This window comes from Nothoprocta perdicaria, unplaced genomic scaffold (genome assembly GCF_003342845.1).
Source record: "Nothoprocta perdicaria isolate Ctin4 unplaced genomic scaffold, notPer1 scaffold_97, whole genome shotgun sequence".
In the NCBI taxonomy this organism is placed as follows: Eukaryota; Metazoa; Chordata; class Aves; order Tinamiformes; family Tinamidae; genus Nothoprocta; species Nothoprocta perdicaria.
This window is the reverse complement of record NW_020456276.1, coordinates 295,892-310,073: the sequence shown is the minus strand read 5'-3', so window position 1 is coordinate 310,073 and position 14,182 is coordinate 295,892. Positions and strand designations below refer to the sequence as shown.

General features: G+C 40.7%; 1 protein-coding gene across 1 annotated transcript in view; it reads right to left on the bottom strand.

Moving 5' to 3' along the window:
• The window catches only part of IGFN1 (immunoglobulin-like and fibronectin type III domain containing 1), a 23,834-nt gene extending 12,276 nt beyond the window's left edge, over positions 1-11,558 (bottom strand). Inside the window, exons 1-12 of the mRNA XM_026053067.1 lie at positions 11,540-11,558; positions 10,922-11,044; positions 8,546-8,685; positions 8,005-8,104; positions 7,463-7,510; positions 6,493-6,538; positions 5,515-5,689; positions 4,815-4,928; positions 3,615-3,786; positions 2,848-3,120; positions 1,089-1,619; positions 9-830 (exon numbers count right to left, since the gene is read on the bottom strand). Of these exons, the coding sequence (XP_025908852.1) occupies positions 9-830; positions 1,089-1,619; positions 2,848-3,120; positions 3,615-3,786; positions 4,815-4,928; positions 5,515-5,689; positions 6,493-6,538; positions 7,463-7,510; positions 8,005-8,104; positions 8,546-8,685; positions 10,922-11,044; positions 11,540-11,558 (2,563 nt within the window). The remainder of the gene's footprint in view (positions 1-8; positions 831-1,088; positions 1,620-2,847; positions 3,121-3,614; positions 3,787-4,814; positions 4,929-5,514; positions 5,690-6,492; positions 6,539-7,462; positions 7,511-8,004; positions 8,105-8,545; positions 8,686-10,921; positions 11,045-11,539) is intronic.
• Positions 11,559-14,182: the final 2,624 nt, after the last annotated feature.

The following is a 14,182-nucleotide window of genomic DNA, read 5'->3' as shown; positions in this document are numbered from 1 at the left end:
TCCCAGACCAGCAACACCAGCCCCAGCTGGAAGACCATCCTTTCCATAGGGAGAACCAGCACCTCCCAGACCAGCAACACCAGCCCCAGTTGGAAGCCCATCTTTTCCATAAGGAGCCCCAGCACCACCCAAACCACTAACATCAGCCCCAGCTGGGAGGCCATCCTTTCCATACAGAGAGCCAAATCCTTCTGCACCCACTACACCAGCACCACCAACACCAAATCCAGTTGGAAGACCATCTTTTCCATAGGGAGATATTCCTCCTTTACCTGCTACATCAGCTCCAGTCCAGTTTCCATCTCCAGCCATAGATTCACCTGACTGTCCATGCTTTCCATAGAACCCTCCAAGTTTACCAGCAGTGGCATCTCCAATACCTAGTCCCACTGGTAGACCATCGGGGCCATACAAAGCTCCCATTCCCCCTGCAGAAGGGCCACCTGCACCATATCTGGCTCCATCTCCAATTGGCAGACCATCTGGGCCATACAGCAAGCCAGTTCTTCCTCCCTGACCTGCAGGACCACTGGCTCCAACTCTCGGGTCATCCTTGCCATAGAGGGATCCTTTCCCTCCAGCAATCTCAGTACCGACAGCATCCTTACCAGCTGCAGTACCTGGACTAGTCTCACTGTATAGACCATCTTTACTGTAGGGAGATCCCATGCCACCCCTGCTGGTTGAATCAGGACTGAGTCCACCAAACATAGCACCAGCATCACCTAATTTACTACCCTTGTCATGCCAAGAGCCCTCTCCTCGTGCACTATCCAACATACCCTTGCCATCATGAGAGACCCTACCGTCTACACCTCTGAAGCCACTTCCTGTGTCATGAAAAGACCCCGTAATGTCTTCAGCCCTTTGACCAGACCCAGGACTGGCTCCACCTAGGCTAGCAGAAAGAGGAGGCATCCCACCTACACCAGCACTGCTAAAATCATTTGTTCCCATCATACCCTCCTCTTGATAAATACCTCCCATACCTCCTTTTCCACTTAGGCTAGCCCCAGTTCCAGCTACCAAACCCTCTTTACCATATGGAAATTTATTGCTGCCTGCTTCTCCCACCCTCGCCCCAATACCTGCACCAATATCTTCAGGCATAGCACCATGAAGAGTGTCTGAACCTTCTGTACTTTTGAATCCAGCTCTAGCATCACCTCTGCCATCCATGGAATACAATCCACCTACTCCTTCTAAGCCATCACCAGTACCTGCTTTGCCTGTCAAAGAATCCCCACCATGGAAAGCCCCTATTCCACTTGTGTCTCTTAAACCTGCTAATCTACCACCACCACCATCACTCATCRAGTCTCCATCTATCTCCGCTCTAGAAAACTGCCCCAACCCCATCCTTCCATTTCTGTGGGCTCCATCTAGCCCTTCTTGTCCCAAAAGWCTATGTCTGCCATCATCATCAATGGAGTAGCCTTGGCTGCCTTCTCGGGCATGTCTGCGTAAGCCATCTTCTGTGCTAACGTCCATAAAATGATCTTGGTCCCCAAGATGTTCTCCTTGTCGAAGTTTTTTAACCTTCTCCTTATCTGACAATGGTCCTCTCAGCCTGCCAGTTTCATCTCTTTCATCTTCATTTTGTCTTTTTCCTTTGGCATCTGTGTTGAAGATRCATTGTTTGATTGGAGGAGAAGCAATTTTCAGAACAGGAAAAAAAAAAACAGAACAGGAGAAAAAAAACAGATAGTTTACACAACATATAATGCATCAGCAATCAAAGAAAATGCATTATCATTTCTTATCATATCATTCTAAACCCCTGAAAAATAATATATTTAAATATTAATTAATTAGTCATATTTAGTTCAATTCCTGAATGTTTTTAGTGGCTTAATCAAACATAACTATATATTTCTTAGTTAAAAGGTCAATTATTTTTAGTGGAAACGTGCTGGTTTAAGAAAAAAAAAAGTGAAGTAAGACAAATTYCCAGCATGATAGGTCTAATCACAGTGGTGATTAGAAATTTACTTTCTTGCGTTCCTCCAGCCCAGGAGGAATAATAGAACATCCCACATACAGTGTGGCCACCAGTTCCTATCCTTGAATTGGGAGCTCGTGGCTATTGAGATACCTTGCATATTTGGCATTCTGGCATTTTAGATCTCCAGCGTGAAAACCTGAAGAGTAAAGAATCTAGTTCTGTGAATAACATTGTATTAATGTAAAATTCTTTCTTTTTTCCTCAGRGGAACAATGAGCTCTCAGCTCACACGCAGTTTTGCTTTTCACACTGGATATTTCAGCAGAGCATTAATGGCTCAGTAAAAGCAATGGAGAGATCCTTCGTAAATCTTCAGCAACCTTTCTGATTCTGAAAGGTYATCAGACCAAGTAGCAAGTAGAAGTAGAAAGCAGAGTAGACTTTTCAGAAGTTAAAAAAACAGAAATCATCTAAGTGGTTATTTGCTTTCACTGAAAGGCATGTTTTCCCATCTTCCAAGCTTCTTAATCTCTGATTTGGAAAGAAAAATACAATCTAGCAAGACATCCATGGAAGTTCTTTAACTCCCTGTTTTCACACAGTGSTAGCTTTGCGAAAAACATGTTGAGACAGCGATTATTTTTAGACAACTGACAGAAAACATACCACATTGTAGTAACTGCAGAGAAAATGAGCCAAGATATGGCAGGACTAACAAAAAGGGTAATTTTTATCTCATCTGAATAGAAATAAAGGTCTAATCTCTCTCTCACTTCTCCAAATACAAACTGGGACCTAGAGGCTGCACGAATCATTTCTCAGCATAGTACCATCTAACAGAGCAATCAGACAGTGAGAGTATATGGTACATTATGTTACAGAAATAACAGAGGGTTACTTACACTCTACAATAAGCCAGGCATTTGAGGAGCAGATTCCAGTGTCGAGCGTGTACATGCCATTATCAGAGGGGTCAGCATTTTTGATAATCAGCTGGTGGGTCAGACCATCAGGTGATACAGAAATCTGGTGCTTCCCACTTTCCTCAAGGAGGTGGGTTTTGTGCAGCCACACAGCATCGTAGCAGGGCGTGCGCAGAGTACACCCAAAGACAACATCTTCTCCCTCGTGGCAACGCGTGTCACGGAGTGGCTGCTGAAATCTCACAGGAATGGCTGCAATGGAAAAATTAAAGGTTACAGACAGGAAACAGAGGGACTTTTGTGTTCCAAGAAAATCCTGTTGCAGGAAGGAAAAAAGAAAAGAATTTGTCAACCCTCTGAACACTGGTTTRAGTAGAAAAGAAAAAGTGGAGTGTGCACCTGTGCCCAAATCTAATGGATCTGATGGATTTTAGCATCATAACACTATTATTGAGGGTGCTTGTTATTATTCTGACTTTACACAAGGAAACTGTAGCATAGGGTAAGTTAAGAATTTGTGCATGTTCATGCTGAAGCCATAGCCAAAATGGCACTTGAACTTAGTCCCTGGAACTACAAATGAAGCACCCCCTTCACATCATCAACTTCCTGCCATTTTTCACTTGTGTCATAGGAGAAGTGAATCCCTGCTTAACAACATAAAAAGAGTGTTCTGCAGTGAGCATTTTTATTGCTGGGCTTTGCCTATGCTTCTGTGCTTATATACATCAAATTCAAATCCTCACCTTCAGCATCCAACTCAGTTGAGAAAACAGGCACATCCTCCACTTTGACTTGGTACAAGCCTGCATCTTCTGGATGCACATCGTTGACAATGAAAGTGTATTTCTTTCCTACTTGTTTCAGGCAGTGCTTTCTGTATTCATCCCCTGTTCCATATCTCAGCTTCTCACCATCCTAGGAAAAGAAACAACAACATACTCCTAAAAGAAATGCATAACTACAGCAATGCATTTCAAATAAATTGGACCATATTTATGCTGAAATTGCCTTACTGAGGTCAATGAGACAGAAAAGAGAAAGCTACAGTCTATTATTACTTACAGTGGATTCCTGCTGCTCATTGCTTATAACATGCTTATAAGACAATGCTAGATGCAGTAAATTTTGCATGGAGAGAACATCTGATTCTCAGAATTGGCAAAATGACACTACTTTTCAAGCACAAGTAAGGCTTTGGCCTTCACAAATACGTGTTCTCTGCAACTTTAAAGAAAAAGTATTTTTACCGCTATGATTTTAGCACCTTCAAAGATGAATAAGCAGGCAAGTTTACTGCTCCATAGTCTGTGATAATCTTGGGTTACTTTCTCCACTTTGTGGCTTCATGGCCTTTGCCTTGTGTTCATTTCAGAAGTTCCCAGAGTCTAATCTCGTCTTACAAAGAAAAATCAGATTACTTTCTCCATTTTCCTTACGTTAAATCCATTAACTACAATTTGACTAAAATACAGTTTCCAGAGAAATACTCACAGCCCTAATCACCTGAGAAACACAATATAGTAACTGCATAACTCTACTAGATGCTTTACCTCCTTGAAATCTTCTTTTATCCAAGTGAATTAGAATGGAATATAGCACTCAGATAAAATCCATCGGCTTTTCTCATAAAAGCCTCTAGGCATCTGTTAAAATTTCCTCCTACCTGAAGTGCTCTTAAAGTCAAAAGCACGTCAGTAACCGACTGAAATGTCTCCCCTATACTCAAATATTCAAATCCCAAGTAATGTGTACCACCAAAGACTATGTGGGTCTGCATACTAACATTTCCCTCTAAACAATCAAGGATCTGATTAAGGAATCTGAAAAAAAGACAGACAACTTTGTAGGACAATATCTATCTGCTCTCAGTGGATCAACCATTTCACRTAACAGACTGCAATGACTCTTATGACTGTCCAACACATCCCCCATCTGTCCCTTACCTTAAGCAGATAAATTTTGCTGTTACTGTTTTTCAGTTCCATTTCTAGACTGAGGACAGCCTTTCCGTCTTTGGTGACCATGATGTGTTGCAGGTTCTTGATACTGTGTACTAACTGCRGAAAAAAAGACAGAAGCACTAGTAAATGATAAAGCCGGCATGAGAAAAGTTCTTAAGCTAGCTGACAAACTACTGCAAAACCTACTCTTTATCTGTATAGAATATAACTATTTCTAACTTTAAATGCATTGAAGAAGCATGTAGGCAAATTATATATTACCTGGTACTTTCCCTGTAATTGAGACATTCTGCAATTGTTATTTGTGCAGTTTTCTAAATGTCCCCATATGTGAAGGTCCATTTGACTCTTAGATATATCATGAGTTCAATGCCCAAATTCTCATCAGAGGCAGTCAGATACAGAACATAGCCATGGAAATTACTAAAAGAATTATCCTAAGATCATTATCTCCTAAAATATTAAAGTGGACTGCAAAAAATGAGTAACATTTTCATCCACATCAGTTCAGAACTGGGACTTCTTTAGAGCATTGCAACAGATCACTCTCTGTTGTACAGTAAAATTTTCAATCTATAAAGTAGGTTAGGAAGGGATAGCTTATTGTCAGAAGTGATTCAGGTTATGTAGAACTCTACAGTTCCTTAAAAATCAGTGYTTCAGTGGCTTCAGTTTGTCTTACTTCTCCATGTGCAAGCTCCGTGGTCCTTCTTATTTCCTGCAGCTTTTTCAGCATGCCACGGAAATCAGAAATTCCGTATTTTATACAGATTCTTTCATAATCTTTTTTATCCGCATGCAGCAGAAGTTGCCAGACTGCTTCTTTGTCCACTTGTTTTGCTTGTGGTTGTGGGGCTCTTGGAACCAGAAATAAAGAAAAAAGAAAAAGACTTAGAAATTTTGACAAATGACAAAAGCTCCTTGTTCCCTTCACTTTAAGCTCTTCATCCTCCTCTCCATCATTTCTGTAGCTCATTCATTCATCCCCTGCAGATGTAGAGGATGGGACCCTTTGGGGACAGGTTTTCTGCATCCATTCTATCAAATGAAACAGTGTCAGGAAACATTTTTGCTCTGGGATCCCCAGGGCACCGGAATGCAATTGTCCAGACTGTTAAATAGCCAGCAGAGTCTCCAATACAGTTTGACCCAGGCCAACTTGCACTCTTTTGAATAATTTCTTGGCTCAKTTCAGGACTTTTCAAAGCAATCATTCTCATTTGAGCAGTTTTTGTGAGGCCACCTACTCAGGAGGCAAAGGGAGTTCAATAGCGTACACATGGCAGGCTCTGCAGATGATCCCAGGACCAGAGCTCTCCCTGGTATTGTTGTATCCCTTCATGCAGCTAAGCCCCAAAAAATTCATTGCATGAAGCATTTATCACTAAGCTAGGAAGCTACTTGTTAGCTAAGACATCAGAGAGATCTTTTAAGACAAAATCTTGTGATGCAAAGGAACCTCAGAATAATGTTGGTACTTTGTACTTATCTCAGTCTAACAGACATTGGTAAACTGTTCTGCTATCCATCTCCATGCTGTGCCTCACAGCAACTTTGGAAACAAGAATTGTGGCCTTAAGGTTTATGAAGCTGCCCTTGGCCCTACCGTATTGAGAAACAACTAGGATGTCTAAAAATGGTCTTCCCTATGCAGTTTTACCGCTTTCTCAGCATCTTCTTGTAGTCCTTGAGTTTCTTCTTTAACTCTATTAAAGGTGAAAGAAAAAAAACATTGAGGTAAGAAACTGGAACCACCCAATATGGTAAAATACAAGTCAATAAAAGAAAGGTCATGGAAAATAGCTTCTGATGAGAGGCCTTTTGATTATGCCATGTTGAATTTCAGGTGATGTTTTTAACCTTCTGAAAAACTGCCATAAAACCTATTGTCATGTTTATCAGCCATAGCCCTGTTCTTTTAGAGCCACCAAAGCTCATCGGTTCCTACTGTTCTCTCCTCTCTTTCTCMGCAGACACGTTGGACTGTAGCAAGGCCCCCTATTTCCCAGCCATGGTCAACCTAGCTGTATTTGCCCTTGCAAAATCTTTTTCTAGCAGGTACCTGGAATTATTAGTCAAAACAGCACAAAACCATGTTTAAGAATGTTGCTTTAGCCAAAGATAAATAGCAAGCAGAAAGACTGGACAGAAGAATACATATTTATTTTCTCTTCTCTTACTTCACTATTTACAAGTCTTGGGTAAGCTCCAGGGTCATTAAAGATAGGTCTAAAGATAGRTCCTAAAGATAGGACCAGCAGGTCCTATCAATATATTGATCATATTTCTTTGCTAAAAATTCCTCTACTATTGCTGCCCATTCAACCCTGCCTATCTCTTAGGCTTAAGACTATGAATTACTATTTCTCTTTCTCCTACTGTAATGTTCGTAAGAGAATACAGACTGTCTGCCAGTGCCAGGAAGGCAGACACATCTTAGTACTATTTGGCTGTTACTTCCCGAAAAGTCCTTGGCACCTCTCTAATAGCACCTTATAATGCAACTATCTCACTCCCTGTGTGCTCCTGCTGCGTTGATTTTATTTCTTGCATTGATGAAGGATAATAAGTAATCATGTGTTTGACAGAGGTGCATATGATAGGCCAAAMAAATACAAATAATAGCTCACCATCAGCAGAAGGACCTTGAACTTGTTGTGCTTTCCTCTTAAAGCCAACTGATAGTTTAGGAGAGAAAAGAGGAAAAACAATCAATAAAATGAACAAGATAACTAGGCTAATACTAGTAAGCCAATGAACTATAAAACATATGCAGTTATTATCGATGGAAGAGACAATCCCAATCTGGATTATTTTGTCGACCTGACATTGATTACTTGTAATCTCCATCTGTCAAATGCAGATAGGGGCCGTCTACACTTACTTTATAGGCAGAGAGGGCATAGCGGCACTTCCAACTGTCCCACACAAGTAGATTCCCAGAATAAGTCAGTTTTACCATATCCATAAAGTGCCCATTTCTCATCACTGACTAGAAAGCAAATTAGGGGACCAGGTCAGGTGCGCTGTATACACCTGATATGAAGGGAGGTGGATCTCTCCCAAAACACTAAACAACTTGTCAATGCTCTAGACACCCACCCCTACTGCACAGCAAAATCAGCTACTTGGGACCATAGGACCTTTGGACTACAGAACCTGCGAATCCTACCTTGTATGATCCTGAGGCCAGCAGAGCACACAGCTTCCCCATACTCATTCACAGCGAAGCAGCGGTACAAATCAGTATCATCTGCAGTGAGTTTATTTATCTTAAAAAGAAGAACATAGTAAGAACTGGCAGCCATGTGATTCAGGCATTCACCTTCTAACAAAACAGYTCCTCAGTGACACCTCAGATCTTTCTTCTGAGGATAACTCTTCTATTTTTTGTGTGTTATTTCAGATCTGGTGACATCTGTATTTACTCCAATGTGTGATCTTTTTAAATCATTTTGCTTTTTTTGGAAGAAAATATTTTAAGAAAAGAAAATCTCATGGTGTAATTAACTGTAGTTTTTGCAAGCTACATCAAAATAAAACCTTCAGCTCTTCTTCTTATTTCATCTTGAAGCTCTGTGTATGTATGAGGTGATTTTTATGAGCTGCTTTATGCTTTTCAAAAACATAGTTCTGYTAGATTCCACCCATACTTCGCTGGCAGCCTGTTGCTCTCTGCTTAATGGATTCTCTCTGCAGTATTTGACCCTTACCTGCAGAATGAATTCATTTGTAGCAGGATTGAAGTAAGTTTGGTATCTGGTAGGATCATTCATTTCTCCTTTTGCACGCTTCCATTTCACCTCAGGGGTTGGGGCACCTTTGACTACAGCTCTGAAAATGGCGTTTTTACCTTTTAAAGGAGGTAAAATATGACTCATTTAAAGGAGACTTGAAGAAATGAAATGAAAAAGTAACAAGCACATAATAAAGATGGTATTCACCTCTCTCAATTKTAAGCATTTAGATTTGTCTGCCTAACTGAAACAAGTCATTTAGGAGACTTACTGTTCCAAACTCCAGCRTGTTTATCTCCCTTAGCCATAAAAGCAGTTTAAATCATTCACTCAGATGAAGACAACAACACAATAGCTATCTAAAGATGGGGATGACTCTGGTGCTAGGATCTCGATGTAGTCAAGAGAATGATCTACAGAGTRAGGCATCTAGTTACCTCTTTTTATTCTATTGAGAGAAGAAACCTAAAATTACAAGAAATGTCTAAGTTCATGCAACTAAGACATCTGCAATAATCCTCTCACTACCTTACTGGCTTTCTAAAAAATTACTTGGAAACTAACTACGAAATTCATCACCAAAAGTATGGTCTCCTCCTGAGTTTTTATTGCTCACACATATGGATAGAGAAATTATATACTCAAGGGTTGATTTTAACCTTAAACTTGCTCCCACGGTCTGATTTCTGATTCTCTTCATATCTGAAAAGGGTCAGAAAACAGGTACTAGTCAGTTCAAGTCCAAGCCTGGCTATTTCCCCCCATGAGTAATGGCAGAACTTGTCTGTATTCAGTCAAAAAGGCTTTTAGAAAGCTATGCCAGCTGTGACTGCTAACATCTTGGCCAGACATTGCCTTGGTTCATGCCTGAAAGTTACATGCAGAAGGAAGGAGGAAGAGGAAGAGGATGGCTGCACCACTAGAGGCCACTGTGCTCCTTTGTACAATCTCATTAGTCCATGAAAATCGGCACATGGGTGTGACAACAAAACTGAAATCCATGGTGCTGGAAACTGTTCAGCCTCACAAAAGAGGAGGGCTTGCAGAGCACTGATGCATTCTGAAAAATGTGGWTGTCTCCTCAAGGGCTTCACTGGAGATTTCTGGGAGGTTTCCCACTGATCTGGGGCTCATTAGTTGCCTCCTCTGTAATTCATGAAAGTGACTGAAACTGCAGAGGGCTGTGCTGACATTCAGTGGGACCTTGACAGGCTGGAGAGCTGGGCAGAGAGAAACCTCATRAAGTTCAACAAAGAGAAGTGCCAAGTCCTTCCCTTACAGAGGAATAATCCTGTGCCCCAGGACAGGCAAGTGGCTGATTTACTGGACAGCAGCTCTGCAGAGAAAGACCTGGGAGTCCTGGTGGACTGCAGGCTGGCCATGAACCAGCAATGTGCCCTTGGGACCAATAAGGCCAATGGTATCTTGGGGTACATTCAGAAGAGTGTTGCCAGCAGGTTGAAGGAGGTGATCCTCCCCCTCTACCCAGCCCTGGTGAGGGCACATCCAGAGTATTGTGTCCAGCTCTGGGTTCCCCAAGAGTGACTACAGCAAAAAGCTCCTGAGATGATTAAGGGACTAGAGCATCTCTCATACAAGGAAAGCCTGAGAGAGCTGGGACTGTTCAACCTGAAGAAGAGAAGGCTGAGGGGGATCTTATCAAAGTATCTGAAGGGAGAGTGCAGACAGAATGGAGCTAGACTCTTCTCAGCGATGCTTAGCAATAGGATGAGAGGCAACAGGCACGAACTCAAACACAAGAAGTTCCATCTGCACGTGAGAAAGTTTCTTGACTGTGAGGGTAACAGAGCACAGGAACAGGTTACGCAGAGATTTTGTGGCGTCTCCTTCCTTGGCTGTTCCTCTTGGCTTTAGATGGCTATTCAAAAGTCATCTAAATACAATCCTTGAGAACATGCTCTAGATAACCCTATTTGAGCAGACGGTTTGGACTAGATGATCTCCAGAGGTCCTTTCCAATCTCAAGGCCTCTGTGATTCTCAGTAGAGAAGCCCAACCTAAACAGTATCAAAAGTACACCTTAATTTTAAAAACAGTTAATCTTAGTGCTGAACTCTCCTAAGATAATTTATTTCAGTAGGAAAAATCATTTTCAACATACTTTTTTTGCTGCAAAATTTTATCCTCAGAGCTTTCTTCAGATTTCACAAGATTAGCTGTATATATCAGGAGCTAGATTTTGATCTCAAACATACTAGTAAAATCCAGGGGTAGCTGCATCAGTAAACACAATCTTAAACACAAAAAGCTTTTTTGTTTTTGTTGTTTAGTCAAATCTCTTTAGAAATGTGCTGGAATTAGGATAATTATGAACTCTTTTCAGAGTCTCACCTTCCTGTAATGATAAGGTGACAGGTTTCCGCTCAAAGTCAGGTGTACTGCATCCTGCTGGAATACGATCAACAAACTGAGTGATTGAAACTCCTGGGACGGCAGATTTCCTGTAGACTTTCACTAGAAAGACAAGAAAAATGCATTGAATTAAGGTAACATATTAATTCTTTAGAAACAGCATCTCAATTTGCATTTCCTCCATGCAGAACATTTAGTTTAGCTCCTCTTCGACTAGCAGAGCACTTTCTTTTGTGCTTTCTAGCACTACAGGGTGCAAATTCAAACTCTGGAGCATTAGCAGCCATGACTTTGCATTGACCTACTGCAAAGCTAGGGTCCTAGTAGGAAAATCTGCAATTTGGATTGCAACTCAGGGCCATATCAGCTCACATGTCTAGTAATGATTCAGATAAACAGAGAATCTTTTACATCAGTTACTATTCCAAATGAACCTTGAGGATCTGGCAGGAAGAAAGCACTACTGCAAAGGGCAGGAGAAAGTGATGGGGCAGGTGCTAGTGTGTCTCTTTGTGGTGGAAAGAGAGATGCCTTACTGTCAAGGGGGGATTCTCAGGGCTTTCCAGGTAAGTTTCTCAGCTTTGGCTGTTCTCTCACCTGCTGGACGGCTTGCCATGCTGCCTTGCTCAGCTCCTTGTTTTCAACAACAACTTCCTGGAAGACAATAAATCATGTAACCATTTAGAGTTCACAAGGAAAACAAAAGCCTTTAATACTACTCAGCTGGCTGTTTCATATGACAGTTTCATGACAAACCAGCTATTAATACAGTTCATGACACATCATGACAAAGTTTTGAGCCACTAGCCCATCACAAACCAGGTAAGAAAACAGCTAGCAGGGCTAAGTGGACAAATCCCACATCTATCAGCATCCCTCTGTTGCATCTTCCATTTCCCTGCTCTCTGGTTTCCTTTCAAAGACCTCCTCTCGTGTATCAGGCAGATTTTACACCACATGGCACTCACGCGGTGAATTGTGATGGATGGCAAGAGCAGTTGCTGAGAAGAAAGCCACAGAGCTAGATGTCTAAACTGAGGCATGGAGCAACAGCATGCCCTGATCTAATTTAGCTTTTCTAATTTAGCAAGAGACCAACAGCAGACTATAGCCTCGTACTTACCCTAGAAAGAAATGGTGAAGTGTCAGCTTGGCGTTAAGAAATCATTGTATAGATCACTCATGTGACCTTCTGCCAAAGGTGTGTCTTTCTCTGTGTTTATAAAGCAGTCAACATGTAATATAACATCTCCTTATCTTCCAAGCAGAAAGCAGATTCCTTGCCATATAAGACATACTCAGAAACTATAGAGTTACTGAAGCTCTGAAAGAGCAATTAGATTAGATTCCCCCATGGGATTAATTCTATGTCTCTATTTACCCTCTGCACTCAGTCAACACGGAGTCACAAGAGAACATGCAACTTGTAGCAGTTTTAAAAAGCAGTTGCACTTTGGCAGGACTCTTACAATCTTATTTCTATTATCTGTATCAAAAAAAAATACTCATGCAAACTGRTATTCCCAAGTTGCATCAGTTGAAAAATCTGGGGAGAACCCCAGCAATTCCTGATGTCATACATTTTGCTTGGAGGTACACTGTTATTTTATTCTTTGTGATTTTGTGCTTGGTTTTGGCTAAAGGTAAGAGACAACTAAGCTAACAAAAATCATTTGGGCTATATATCCTTCAGGAAGGCTAAAAAAAGGTATAACACACAATATTTCTGGGTTAAATTCTGAATCAAAAACGTAAACTTTGCCTTTTTTCCTATTAATCATCACATGCAAATTAGAACACAGACATTTCCCCCAAACAAATAATCAGGGTCCATAGTTGTCCATAACACAAATCTTATTTTAGGACTCCACAAATTATAGAAATCTAATGAGTAATTCCAGGATTACCATAAACCACTGAGAAAATCATTCCATGAATTTCACTAATTTCCATAGTGATGCATGTGATGCAACAGAAACGAGAAATGATGCATGAAACCGTGTGAGACACAGCCAAGTTCCTGATTTACATCATCYCACAAGTCTGGCAAGGGGTAAATTTTGTTACCATTCACCAAAATAAGAGCTTTATATATGAGTGTTGTTAGTAATTTTACTTATCACATAGTTATTTTTGTAAACCACTAGCAGGTATTTTAAATTTCAAATCAAGGAAGGGAATAAACACCTTGTACAAATGAAAAATGCAGAGCTTAATTAACCTAAGATGGTTCCAGGCTGCCCTGGTCAGGACAGTGCACAGATGACTGAGCTTTTCAGTAGCTCTTAACTATCCCCTCTTGTTGGACTTCGTTTGTCCTCCACAGAATTACTACCCTATATTAATAGTAATTTTTAAATTTAGATAGCAAATACRCAGTCAGGCACCAATCCCATACTGCCTTTTACAGTCTTATGTCTTTCTAAATATGCCACCACTTCTGGAGCTGAAATATCCCATGCTCATCATTACATCTCGAGCTGTATAATATTATCTAAACTCTTTTCTAAAACTTTCAGGATGAGATCTATTCTTTATTACTCCTGATTTCTTCTCCCTGTTTCAGGCAATACTAATGTGTATCTATACTACAACATGAATGTATTCCTCGAGTTCAAAGACATATTTTGATCAAGAAAATTAAGAACTTTCTTAAGGGACTAAAATGCATCTTGTCTTAACACAGACAGAAGTTCACTGTCAGATGTGACTTTGGATAGACATTGATGTAGTTATAAACTATTGCAAGGGAGCTATTGCTCAAATCTAGTAAAATCCCCAAATGCTACTATTTATATAGATATTGATATAGATAGTCACCATGTGTGCTTCCTTTCAGTGTGCCAGATCCCCTCTGTGCTATTAACTGCTGAGCTCAAAGGGCCTTAAATATTTCAAAATTCATGTGGATTAAAGATAAGCTTCTGTGAGTCCTTACACTCCTGTGAATTCTTGACTTCTGCAGAGTAAGACAGAAGCATGTTGATGCCTCACATTGACTGCACAGTTAAAATAACAGTGTCAGTAAACACAAGAGAGCTTTCTGCAGCAGACTTGATCCAACTACACTGTATTTTCTAGTCTTCTGTGTTAAATGCAGACTGGGAAATACTTTATCTACTGGCACAGCTTCTTTCAGACCTTTTAGTGTTTGTTTTTAAGACTTYTGCTCTCTCTTACAGGAATGATCATGCTTTTCTTTTTGATTGCAGCTCAATACTTAAAAAAAATATAATAACC